The sequence below is a fragment of the Podarcis muralis genome, chromosome 4 (assembly GCF_964188315.1).
Source record: "Podarcis muralis chromosome 4, rPodMur119.hap1.1, whole genome shotgun sequence".
Taxonomy (NCBI): Eukaryota; Metazoa; Chordata; class Lepidosauria; order Squamata; family Lacertidae; genus Podarcis; species Podarcis muralis.
Genome location: NC_135658.1, coordinates 25,792,226 through 25,805,468, shown reverse-complemented (window position 1 = coordinate 25,805,468; position 13,243 = coordinate 25,792,226). Strand labels below are relative to the sequence as shown.

At 39.6% G+C, this 13,243-nt stretch overlaps 1 protein-coding gene across 1 annotated transcript in view; it reads left to right on the top strand.

Moving 5' to 3' along the window:
* Positions 1–13,243, top strand: part of MIPEP (mitochondrial intermediate peptidase) — a 50,388-nt gene that overhangs the window by 9,489 nt on the left and 27,656 nt on the right. The window contains exons 9-14 of the mRNA XM_028726347.2: positions 296–356; positions 1,832–1,884; positions 7,650–7,803; positions 9,300–9,377; positions 9,885–10,089; positions 12,197–12,306. Coding sequence (XP_028582180.2) covers positions 296–356; positions 1,832–1,884; positions 7,650–7,803; positions 9,300–9,377; positions 9,885–10,089; positions 12,197–12,306 — 661 coding nt within the window. The remainder of the gene's footprint in view (positions 1–295; positions 357–1,831; positions 1,885–7,649; positions 7,804–9,299; positions 9,378–9,884; positions 10,090–12,196; positions 12,307–13,243) is intronic.

Sequence of the window (13,243 nt, the reverse complement as noted above, 5' to 3'; positions counted from 1 at the left end):
TCAGCCAAAAGGCCCTTTCATGGTAAACGTACCAATGTTCTAATTTCCAGTGATGTAAAGAGGGAAACCAGCCAAATATTTTCTGTATTTTGGAAAGTATTATCCCTTACTGAAAAACCTATTCTAAAAAAGCAAATAAGAATCACAACTCTTTATGGCACATTTTGTTCATTTGCTTGTGTGAAAGATACTTTTATTTGCAAAATGGACAAATGATTGTCTAGTTAATTGTATTATACTACAAAGTCTTTTGAAAAGCACTTTAACAAAATATTATGATGAAATTGTTTTTCAGTACTCTAAAGGATTTTGAAATGATGAAAGGCATGAAAATGAAACTAAATCCTATAAAATCAGTAAGTTATATTTTGCATTTACTTTTTCTCAACTTGAATGAGTTGAATGCTAGTTTGAGAAAATACTTTCTATAATTTCAGAGTTATGTTGACGTAATCTAAGCTTTCTCTTTCTCTTGGCTTTGTATTATAACGGTGTTGGGTTTCAAGGCTCTTTTCTCTAAGGGAAACTAACCACTTAAAAGAAGATATTGGTTTAAACACAGTGATTTATGTGGTAGCCAAAACTTAAGATGGAAAATGTAATGTCTTCTCTTGAGTATGTCAAACATTTTGTTCAATTAGTTTTTGCAGGCTTGAAAAGGCAGAGGCCAGATTTGAAAAACTGCATGTGTCTAGCCTGTGTGTTGGCAGGCTCCAGTATTTTTGTTCAGAAACCACGGTCTTTCCAATAACTGGGTTGCTGCATGATTATTCTAATAGTTCTGCCTCACAATGTATAATTTGGGACCTCAAATGCCCCTCAATGAAATTTGGTTGGATAAATACAAGTGGACATCTTGAAGCCTTTTAAGTCTTAGATCACATTATTTGATTATATTTAAATCTTCTAGCTGCCTGTCCTGAATGCTCAAGGCAAGTTCACTTAGCGCCACTTTTCACTTGCTGCTTTGTACTTTGATGCAGTCATATCATCTGTAAATGATGTAGATGTGTTAAATCTGGGCTTTCCTTTGTAAAATACACAGAAGTGGTAGGTAAATTCTTTCCTGATCGTCATTTCTTTGTATTTCTCCCCGCTCCAGAAAACTGGAGATACTTAATTGAACATGCGCCTTTTAGAGCGGATGCATGTGGGAGGAGATGTTTGGCTTACGTTACTGTACTAAAGAGATGATGGTTAAAAAAAAGCATCTTGAATTTTGCCTTTGATGTCATTGATAGCCCTTGCCATCACTGAAACACAGGTATCATGTGCTTCCAGTTATTGGTTTGGTGTTTAGTCACATATTTTTCATTTGTTACAGGGGTGGCTATAAGACGTAGGGCCTTTTCAGTAGTAGCATCCAGTTAAGGAACTCTGTACCTAGAGAAGCTCACCTGCTAACATCCTTCTTCATCTTTTGATAGCAGGTGGAAGCCATAATTTTTCAAAGGGCGTTTGGCTTGCTAAAATATTAGGATGTTAGCAGTGTGCTTAGCTGGATTATTTGCTTAATTCTTGTTTTGGACTTTATTTTTGTTTGTTTTCTTGTTGTGTTATTGTTGATACACTTTTATGTAAAACCTTAACACTGGCAATGAAGTGATATATACATTCAAAAAACAACATGGCTAGAAATTGTCAATTGTATTTCCTTGCACTGTGCATAAGCCGAATAGTCAGGTTGTGTACAGGGCAGGTAAGATAACACCTAAAGCTCTGTGAAAACAGTCATTACAGAAATGCTGCTGTGGAAAGAAAGCTGTTGTATCTGACTTGTTTCGTTTTATTTGTGTTATGTGTTTGAAAACGTGAATGCTTTCATTTTCAGAAATTGATGCCTTGGGATCATCCATACCACAGTGGTGTCCTGCGTGCTGAGAGGTCAGTGCTATGGCCTTCTGCTGCAACTGGTGTATCTGGCACTTTATTTGCATTCTAATATTTAGTTTTTAGTTGTTAAAAGTTCTGCTATAGTTATCATATATACTCCTGTAGCAAATCACTGTTTCTTTATCTTTTTGTATTGTTTTGAAATGCGTGTTTTTGTTTGCCAGCCACAACTTTTCAATGTATATATTTTCTGTATAAGAGCTGAGATAACTACCAGGTTGTAGTTTTCTTTTCTGTGCAGGAGGATATGGCTAGGAATCTATTTGTATTGGTCACCTTTCTCCAAAACCGTGTGTGTGTTCTGGGGGGGAAAGCATTTAGACCCCTCTGCTATCTGTTGGATTTTTTAATTGATATAACAGAATCCTCCCAAAGTAAAATGTGCCAGTGTCTTCCCAGATAATATTCATTATAAATACTGAACATACATTTTTTAAAAATCACACTGAAGCCAGCAAAACACATATGTACCATGTACATGTCAATAATTATTCCTAATTAATTCATTTCCTCAGTTGCTCTTTAAAGAGAGGCATTGTGATACCTTATGCTATTGTAATAAAATAATATTGTGGTTAGTCTATCGTCTTAGATCATAACAGACACATTACAGTCAGTGAACATTCAGCAAGAATATAATGGCAGAGGCTATGCTAAGCATATTTCTAGGAAATAAAATTGAACCTGAGTAATACTTTTCAATGAATGGAATATAAGAACAATGGCTTCTATGAAGAAAAGCATACTTTCACACCCTACACTTCTCTTTGCACCCATTGCAAATGTTCCCCCAGGGGGGTTGGGGAATCGGCTGAAACAGAATGGCATGTGTTGCAGAATGGCATGCAGCAGGAAGCTGAGATAGCCAGAGCTGCAACAAAAACTTTGGCTCAAAATCTTTATGTTTGAGGGTTTTTAAAACAAAATGTGTATTGCTTAGAAATACAGATAGCCCCCACCCCCACCCCGTTTACATGGGGGTTATGTTTGGAGACACTGTGCATGTTGGTGAAATCGCATATAATTGAAACCCATTGAAAAAGCCTGCAAACACCCCGTTCCACCCTCCCCATTCTGCCCTTTTAGTGACTTTTTAGCAGCACCTTAATGATGTTTCCGGGTTGCTTCTAGGTTCAGTTGCACACAAATTGAATGTGTGTAAACGGGGGCTGCCTGTAGTGTCTCAATACATGTTTCAGTTCCCGTTGTGAATAGTCATTTGCAATAGTTTGAATGTCAATACCATTTCTGTTCGTTTAAAACCTCAAATACCCTATATAAAAATTTGCCATGTAATCAGTGATTTGAGACTGTGCATAATGAAATACATTTCCTTAATATCTTTGGCCCTGATTTTACTGGTGCTTTTAATGTTTATTATTAACAGTGTGATTTTAAAGATTCCACTACGTAAGCAGAAAGCACTTGTTTTTTCCCTGGGCAAGTCTACCAGCCCACCTCCCACCATTGTCAGCTCCCCTAAAACTAAGGTGGAAGGCATCTTGGTTCCTTGGAGCCAGTTTTCAGGGGTGCAGGGGGCACAGATGAATTGGGGGGAACAGGTGTGTCCCGCAGCCTGAGGCCCTTCCACATGTACAGCAGGATTTTGCGTCCAGGCCTATTAATAGTAACATTTCTATTTGTAAACACCAGGGGGAGCTCCTGCATCAGTTTGCCACCTTTTTTGCATAGCTTTGTCAAGTTTTCTTTTGGAAAGATGAGCTGCCTCTTAGCTTTGCCGTCAGAGAACAGCAATAGTTTTCATTTTACGATTAGATATATGTCATTTAAAATGATGTTTTGTCTGTGATGCGGCATTTGTGTTGACTATATGTTTTTGAAGTCATATCATTTATACAGACATGACGAATACGTCAGTGCATGTTTGGAACACTGGATATCAAATTCTGAAATATGTCAAGGGCCGTCATTTGTACAAAAAACCCCCACAAACCCCCATCACTGAAATCATGATAAAAACAAAACATCACATCCAGCCTTGCACACTAAAACAATACTAATACATTACGAAATGGAAATGTATTGCTACATATATTTGTAATTTGACTCAGTGCTTTTAGCCCAAAATTGCCAACCAGTTTTTTCCTTTGTCTTCTTCCAACTTTCATTGCTCTGGATCATACTGGCAGTCAACCATATGGAATTTGGTTCGTTTCTTTTTATTAGACAGGACTGTAACTAGGAAGCTGGCGAGAACAAATATAATCCAGTGAATCTGAGTTGTCAGTAGGAAGACCAATATATCCTCTTCCCTCCAATCCCTTTTGTTTCCCAATCACTTGAGGGCTTACAAAACACATTTTATTTATGTATACATTTTTTAATGTAATGTGTTCAAGATATGTAAGCATGGAGAACAGTAGTTCAATTATTCTGCATATCATATATAAAAAGGGACTGGTAATTATACACTCAATTCAGTGTTCAAAAACCTGATAATGCCTATCACTTACCTAGTATCTTCCCAGTATCATATTTCCTTTTCCAAATTAATTCAAGGTTAGTACATATTAAAATCCTAATCAAGTATGCTACAGTGGTATTCTTGAGGGGGAGTATGTTTTGTTTAGCTCAAGTGTGAGGATTGATTGATTGATTTATTTTTGGCCCAAGGACTACATTTCATCTTGGTCAAACCTCATGGTGGGGGGGGGTGCATGCCAGTCGTGGGCAGAACTACCACCACATACACACATATCCACATGCACACATCCACACACACACACAATCTGAAAGTTTTAAATCCATGTTTGTCTCTTTCTTCAAATAACTGTTCAGGACTGCAATCTGAAGTACGCATCACCTAGGAGAGCCAGCATGTGAGGCAGGTATAGCGTTGGTCTTGGATTGGGAAGACTTGATTCAAAACACCCCTTGGCCATAGAACTCCTTGGGTGGTCTTAAGCCCATCGCTGTTTCTTACTCTGCGTCATGCCACAGGGTTGTTGGGAACATAAAATGGGTAATCCCATGTACACTGCCCTGAGCAACTTGGAGAAGGCATAGACATGCAGAATATGAGAAATAAATGATTACACCTATTTAGGACTAAGCTGTAAGTCTGTAAGTATTGTTGCCTGGCATGCAGTTAATGCTAGAAAGGATTTAAATGAGTCATTTCTTTGGCTAATGTGTTCCAGTGTTTTGGAATCTCAAAATGCTCAACAATCAAACAAACAAAAAACCAAGACTTTGTTTTATATGGGGTAATTATATTATATTTCCCCCTTTTATTGGCATATGTTATGGTTATGGAATGCTGCAAGAAATTATTTCCCCGTGTGATAGCTACAGTTCTGAATGTTCGGTGATTAATGATATTGAGTAAATATAATCCTTCCTTTAATTACTAGGTCTATCAAAAAGATTTTGAATAAAGTTGTTGACAGCCATAATACACAAGAGTCTGAACGTCTTTCCAAATGTACAACTTAAATGAATGCCGTTTTATACTCCTTCATTTTATTTGGACTGAATGAAGCCATCTAGGCTTAGAAATAATTGTTTACAATGGCACACTACATCTATTGCTCTTTAGCAGTACTTTCTTTTCAGTTTGAATCGTGCTGTTCATGAAGAATAATGAACACCTCATTGTACCATTTAACTTCATGTTTAAAGCAGCTGGCTTGGTGTCTTGCCTTTCAAAATACTAGTAAATCAAATGCTGTATGATTAAGGCCATTGGATTTCTTCCCATAACTCATCCTTTTAATCTAAAACAGGATTTCACATCAGATAAAGAACCCAGTGCCCGCTATCATTTTATCAACTTTGTTAGTACATTTGCTGTGCTTTCTCAATCCTACATTTACCTTCTTGTGAAATGTGTTATGTGGGGGGGACGGGACCTCTTATTACAATGGTAATCCTGATGTAACATATCAAGCTTTGCCTCTAGAAACCAAGGAGTTGGAAGGAACCTGGTGTATGAAATATGTTTATATTTATCAGCAGTAAAACTGTCAGCAAACTTTGTATACTTTAGCTGTATCCTGTGTACAATTCAGGTTGCTTCACAATCAGTTGTTGCTTGATTTAAAAAAATGTTTGAGATAATTCATTGACTGGTGGGGCAGGGTGGGGCAGTCTCCTTACTTTCATTTGTTTGTTTGCTGCACTTCATAGCACTTACCGTATTTTTCGCTCTATAACACACACTCGACCATAACACACATGTAGTTTTTAGAGGAGGAAAATCCGTAGGCATGCCACCCGTAGGCATTCCCTCCCTAACACGCACAGACATTTCCCCTTACTTTTTAGGAGGAAAAAAGTGAGTGTTATGGTGCAAAAAATACAGTAATTACTGTGTCTTTTTTGAGTACTAGCAGCATAGAAATTTGGGGGGCTACTGTTACATGTATTCATTGGCTCAATTTGTGGGTTATGGTGAGCCATAGTTAATGGTTTACTGTGAACTCACCTGTCTGGACTGTTTTGCTCCTCTCTGCTAGCATAAGAGTGCAAGAAGAGCCCTGTTGGATCTGACCAAAGGCCCATCTAGTAGAGCGTTCTGTTCTCATGATGGCCAGCCAGATGCCTCTGGGAAGCCCACAAGTGAAATCTGAGTGCAACAGCACTCTCTCCACTTGCGAAGCTTCGCAAGTGGTGCACAGAAGCATACTGCCTTCAAAAGTGGAACATAGCTACAATGCATTTCTGTATTGCTCAAAATCCTTGAACATTTGGTTGCATTTTTCTGAAAGTTTCCCAGCTCTACAATGCCCTTTTTATTTTAGGCAACCAGAACTGTACACAGTATTCCATGTGTGGTCACTTTATAGATATGTATAACCACACTATGATATTGGCTGGCTTTTTAAAAAGTCAATTTCCTAATGTAAAATACTGTAAAGGTAAAGGGACCCCTGACCATTAGGTCCAGTTGCAGACAGTGCTGGGGTTGCGACGCTCATCTCACTTTACTGGCCGAGGGAGCTGGTGTACAGCTTCCGGGTCATGTGGCCAGCATGACTAAGCCGCTTCTGGTGAACCAGAGTAGCGCAAGGAAATGCCGTTTACCTTCCCGCTGGAGCGGTACCTATTTATCAACTTGCACTTCATACTTTCAAACTGCTAGGTTGGCAGGAGCAGGGACCGAGCAACAGGAGCTCACCCTGTTGCGGGGATTCGAACTGCCGACCTTCTGATCAGCAAGCCCTAGGCCCTGTGGTTTAACCCACAGCGCCACCCACGTCCCTGTAAAATACTGTAGCTAGGATCAAATATTGTAGCTGAACACCAGAACACAGGAAACGTTTGCCTTTATCTAGCAAAAATAAAATTGTGGTGCTACATGTGCAATCCACCTGATCTATTTATTGAAAATATTTTAGGCCACCTTCTAGGGTGAAGAACAAACATTGACTACAGCTTGTGGTTAGTAAGGAGAGAGCTTAGCCATGTCTCCTGGTTTGGATGACCTGCTAAGCCAAACTTTGGCATAGCTTAGGGTCACTCAGCAGCAAAAACAATCAGGACGAGCAAAGCAGCTGCAAGCTCATTTCTGGAATCTACATGTTTGTGTTGACATGCTAAGTCAAGGTTTGCCTTAGCATGCCACATGAATGAGACCATGTTTCTGCCTAAGTGTTGAACCAAGTAGATGCCCTATTTCTAGCAAGTGTGATGTTTTAATTCATTTAATTGTGGATTGCGTGATGTAAACTGTTTAAATTGGGACAATGTTGTAGCTATTCATATTTCATTTTCTTCCATTTTGTATGTTTTAGGTATAATATTGAACCCAGCCTGTATTGCCCCTTTTTCTCTCTTGGAGCATGTATGGAAGGCCTGAACATCTTGTTCAATAAACTCTTAGGCATCTCTCTTTATGCTGAACAGACCGTGAAGGGAGAGGTGTGGTGTGAGGATGTTCGCAAACTGGTAAGAATTCAAAGTCCTGAATTTCAGACCCCTTGTGTACAAAAACAATAAAGATAATAAGTAAATCCAGTTCACTGTTGAGCAAAGCACAAGATGCTTAGAAAGGAAGTTTTCTGAATTAACACCGAAAAACACCTCGTAGGGCAATTCATAGCTATTTGTTTTTAATTCCTGCATTGTCTTTGTTAACGTTGACAATCATTTTGTATAGCACCTTTAAATGCAAAAAGGCTTTATTTTGTTTGTACCCAAGTTGGCGCTTAAGAATATCTTATGTCAGGCATTTAGGCCAATGGGAGGGAACAGACAGCAAAATGAAGAGGTGGATTCTGGTGGCACTATCTATAACTTACCTAGATCAAGGAAGGGCAGCATTTCTGGGAATTTTGGGTCAGATAGTGGTAAACAATTGGACATTTGGTAATATCTGATTTCCTGGGCCAGGAGGATTCTGGGCTGTTGGGTGTGAGTTTTCAAGCTTGAACTGCCTGCAGTTCCCTTTTCCTTGGTGCCCAGTGATGACTGAGATAAATATTTGCCCAAGGCCACTGAGGATGGGCTCAATTCTGGAGCGACATCTCCCTCCTTGCATTTTACAAATAAGTTTAGGGAAGCAGCTTGAAAATGGCTACAGGCAAAAATTTCGTAAAGTTGAAAGAGCCAAGACCTAAGAATGAGCTGCACAAACTTCAAAAGAAAATGTGTTTGATGGCACATTGAGACTAACTTTTAATAAGCTTTTTATTGCAAAATGGCATGAGCTTTCATGGGCAACAACCAACCTCAGATTCTGAGTTGGAACAAACTTTAAAGGAGATCATGGGAAAACAAATTTGCAAAACAAATTAAATATTTACAGCTTAAATTTATATCTTAATGCTTGAACTTGTATCCTGCTTTTCTTTTCTCTACGGTATTTCCAAAATCTAAAACATGCATGTAGGAAAATGGGACATTAAAATCAGTACTGTGACTAAGAAAAGATTTAAAAGCAGTTTTATCTGGTCCAGGGCATGCTGGCTTTCTCACTTCTTTTTATTTCCTTTTCTTAATGCTTGCTAGTGGGTCATCTTTCTCACTTATACTTCAAAGTCCAAGTAACAGCAGGAGCTGTCATTCAACAAACATCTGTAAAGTGGATAAACTATTCCTGTCTCATCTTTCATAACTGCTTCTTATTATATCTCTGCTCATATTGCTTAATTGTGATATATGTAGTGTGAAACTCAAATATTGCTTAAAAGGTATTGGTTATTTTTGTATTTCTTCATGAGTCATCCATTTGGATAAGCGGTAGCACTTGTATATTAAAACCTTTAGTAATCTTGTGAATGGGGCTTGAATCACCTAGTAGTAGTCTGAATTCTACAACAAAGAGAAAAAAATTGTAAAATCATATAAAATGGTCAGATTTGGAATGTTCCCCCCAAAAGGCCTACAGTAGCACATCATCGGTTATTGGGTCTTTCACTTAGTACTTTCCTGTTTTATTTTAGGCAGTTGTCCATGAACAAGAAGGATTATTGGGATACATCTATTGTGATTTTTTTCAAAGACCAGACAAGCCTTATCAGGTAACAATTCCCTAACATTACAAACGCTATGAGCCTTTTTTCTTCTTCTCAAAATATGATCCTGCAGCCCCCTGTGCCCCTCCAAACACATCTCTGGGCAGGAAATCTTTGTAAGGAACCAGGGGGCTGCTAGTGGAGGGGGGATCATGGAAAATCTTCAAAGTGTTGAATTGGTATTTTAGCTTCAAAAGCAGAATTATGCCCTGAAAGCATGCACCCAATTTGATCCCGGTATCTCCGTGTTCAACTGAATTGCCACATTTAAAATAAACCGATAAACAAACTTATAAGCAGAATGCCAAACAATCAAGTTAAACCAAAGGGCTTCGCTTTGCTTAGCCACTCCATCTGTTCCGGTACGGTGCAACAGCTTGATTTCAGACAATTCTATAATTGTAAGCAGATTCTGTGACTGCTTGAAACTGTGCTGATGTCTTAAATTATATTAGTATGGTGAAGTATTGACAAAAAAGAGTGTTTTTTTCTGATCTAAATATATATTTATAGGATTGCCACTTTACGATACGTGGAGGCAGGCTAAAAGAAAATGGAGAATACCAGCTTCCTGTTGTTGTCCTTATGCTAAGTTTGCCCCATTCCACTAGTAGTTTACCAACATTGCTTACTCCTGGGATGATGGAGAATCTCTTCCATGAAATGGGACATGCCATGCATTCTATGCTGGGAAGGACTCGATACCAACATGTCACTGGTAAGCTTACTGGTTAAAGTTCAAACAAGTACTTCATTTTTTACATGCAACCCTTTCATAGTTTGCACATGGTGTATCTGGTTGTACTTCAAGTAGAGGTTTTAGTCTTATCTTTAAGGCAGCTGAGAGCAATTTTCTTACTGGCCTTTAAAAACTACTCCAAATTATCTTCTGTATATTACATATAAGCCTTTTCCCAACTGCCCATCATACTTTGTGTGAATAAGGAGCAGAAACGAGGATGGTACTATGCAGGAACAGACTTAATTCTTGATAGGTGGAGTAGTGAGCAGAGGCAGGGAGCAGATTTTGCCTCCATTCCAGTTGCATCCATGTCAAGGGTGATTTTGCTAGCATTAAAATAGTTCTGAATTTAATTTAATAGATCTTTAAATCTTTCAGATCAGTAGTAAGTGGTGAGCTAGGAATTTTGGTATGTTGCAGAAGCTCCATCTCCCAACTCTGTTGTGCTTAACCTTCCTTCAGACCCTTTGTGATTTCTCAGTTTCACTGTTACTCCCCTTCTTCCTCCTATCCTCCTCTAAATAATGTAGTTAAACTAGTTCTCATCCAGTGCAAGGGGTGGGGGAACATAAGAAGAGCCTGCTGGATCCTGTCAATGGCCCATCTAGTCCAGCATTCTGTTCTCACAGTGGCCAACCAGGTGTTTGTCGGAAGCCTGCAAGCAGCATAAGTGCAGAATAGAACTCTGCCCACCTGCAATTCCCAGTAGCTGGCATTCAGAGGCATACTACCTCTGACAGTGGAAGTAGAGCATAGCCATCATGGCTAGTCGCCACTAAAAGCCTTATCATCCATTAATTTGCCCAGTCATCTTTTAAAGCCATCCATAGCTTAACTTCAAGCTTCATGAAGAAGCACTGGGAGTGAGAAATGTACATTGCATCCCCCCAACCTGGCACTATTCAGTAGATGTTCATGACACTCATGTTCCGCACAGCCTCCCAGACCACAATGGATCTGCTAGCTAAGGCTAAGGAAACAAAACTTCATCGCAACATGTTGTGGTTTGAGCGCTGCAAAAATGCAAGATCCCCCCATCTAGTAACACTGGAGGAAAGAAGTCCAGGTTGCGTACAAAGTGGTGGGGGACCTCCAGCCCGCAGGCCTAATTAGGCTTGCCAGGTTTTGGAGGCTGGCTTGCCAAGTGGCTTTGGGCAAATCACACCCACCTTTCTTGTAGGCGCCAGTTGCAGGAAAAACCTTCTTTTGAACCTCAGCTTGAATTCATGCCAAGGATGCAAAGGTTCTTCCTTTCAGCTGTGGTCTGAACATGCTGCAACTTCAAAGGAAGGTCCTTTTCATCCCCAGATTGAATTTTCCATTGCAGCTTGAGTTTTGAATCACCTTATGTTATATGATGTCACCTTACGTTACATGACTGGATCAACCAGCTGGATCTAGTTCCCTACCCCCTGCCATACAAGGAATAGTAATATACAAATATTTGTAGCTCCAGAAAGTGACAATCTATAAAAGCTTGAAGCCCACTGATCACAAGGGAGAAGAGAGTAGATATGAGGACTTAATTTTTTAATTGTAAATTGTTATTTCACCATCAGGTGTCTTGAGGTAACCACCAAAGCTGCTCTTCAGTGACTGATACCTTGAACAATAAAGGAAAGCAAATATGGACAATACTGTAATTGTGCTAGCTCATCAGACAGATGGGATGATAATATTTGTAAATGGGATTAAATTTTTAAGCACAGTTTGATATTTTTATTGTAATTAGGTATAAAGTAACGACAATTAAGGATTTAGTGTTTAAAGTGGGGCCAGATTGGCTGTAGCCTGGTTTAAGTTTATAAAGGGTGTGAGCCATAGCTTTATAGGGTGCCTCACCCAGCTGTTCAAATATTGTATTTACTTTGTGATTTGCAGTAAAACATGTAGGATTATAATTTAGCTTTTCTGCCAGTACGTACAATAACATTACAGAAATGAAATATTTACTTAATGAATGATTTACTACAGTTCATCAAAAGTGCAGATGGAAAGCTAAGAGGAACTTTGGAGAAGACAGAAGAATTTATGTAAACTTTATGGCTACCTGCATATTAATGCTTCTGCTTCTTTTCTATAGGGACAAGATGTTCTACAGACTTTGCTGAAGTTCCCTCTATCTTGATGGAGTATTTTGCAAATGATTATCGAGTGGTGAACCAATTTGCAAGGCACTATAAAACGGGTCAGGTAGGATAACTAAAAACCAGGCTGATTGTAAATAACATAAGAGTTTTGGGTTGTTGGGGTTTTTTTGGGGGGGGGCGGGAAACAGAATAGATTCAGATGTTTGAAACTAGGTGGAGAAATATTTTGTCATGAGACTCATACTTCATGCCCCCCTTTTTGTATCTTCCCATAACTAACTTGAATGATAGAAACAAAATGGGTGAGACCCCCATTTTCCTTTTCCTTTTTAAAAACTTAATTTTTGAGCCTTTGGAAATAATAAGTCCTAAGTGCTATGGGGCGTCCTCAGGCTTTTGGGCAGCCTTCCCCAACCTGGTGCCCTTCAGGCATTTTGAACAGCAATTTCCTATTGGTACTGGATAGGGCTAATGGGAGCTGTGGTCTGGAACATCTGGAGGGCGGCAGGTTGGAGAAAGCCTACTCCAGTGCCTCTTCCTCCTCAAGTGGTCCATTGCCTCCCTGACCTGGAAGGATTATAAAGGTTTCCAGAAATCTGCCTGAACACGTTTCAACTATGGCTGCTGTTTCCAAGGCCTAATTCCCGGCTTTGCCTCCCCTCCCCTTTGTGAGGCCCAGTGCAGAAAGGGATGCTGAGGAAAAGGTAGTGTCAAGGCTGGAGTCAGACGTAGGTCAGCACAAAAGACGCAGGGCTCAATTGTCAGTGAAGTTAACTCTTTATTCAAGGAAATGGCATACAACCCCAGTGACACTTCTTAGTAGGTCTTGCTCTATGGAGCAGCCTTAGTCTTCCACACTTTCTAAGACTCCTCCTCTCTCAGATGTTTCCCAAGCAGTCTCAAACTGTGCCTGCACGCCTCTGTTCTGCTCTCCTCATTATTCTGCATGTTCTTGGGGACCAGCAGGGAGGGGAGCCTGGTGCGGCAGGAGAGGGAGACTCCCTGGATTCTTCAGCAGCCTGTTGACTCCCCTTCTCTGC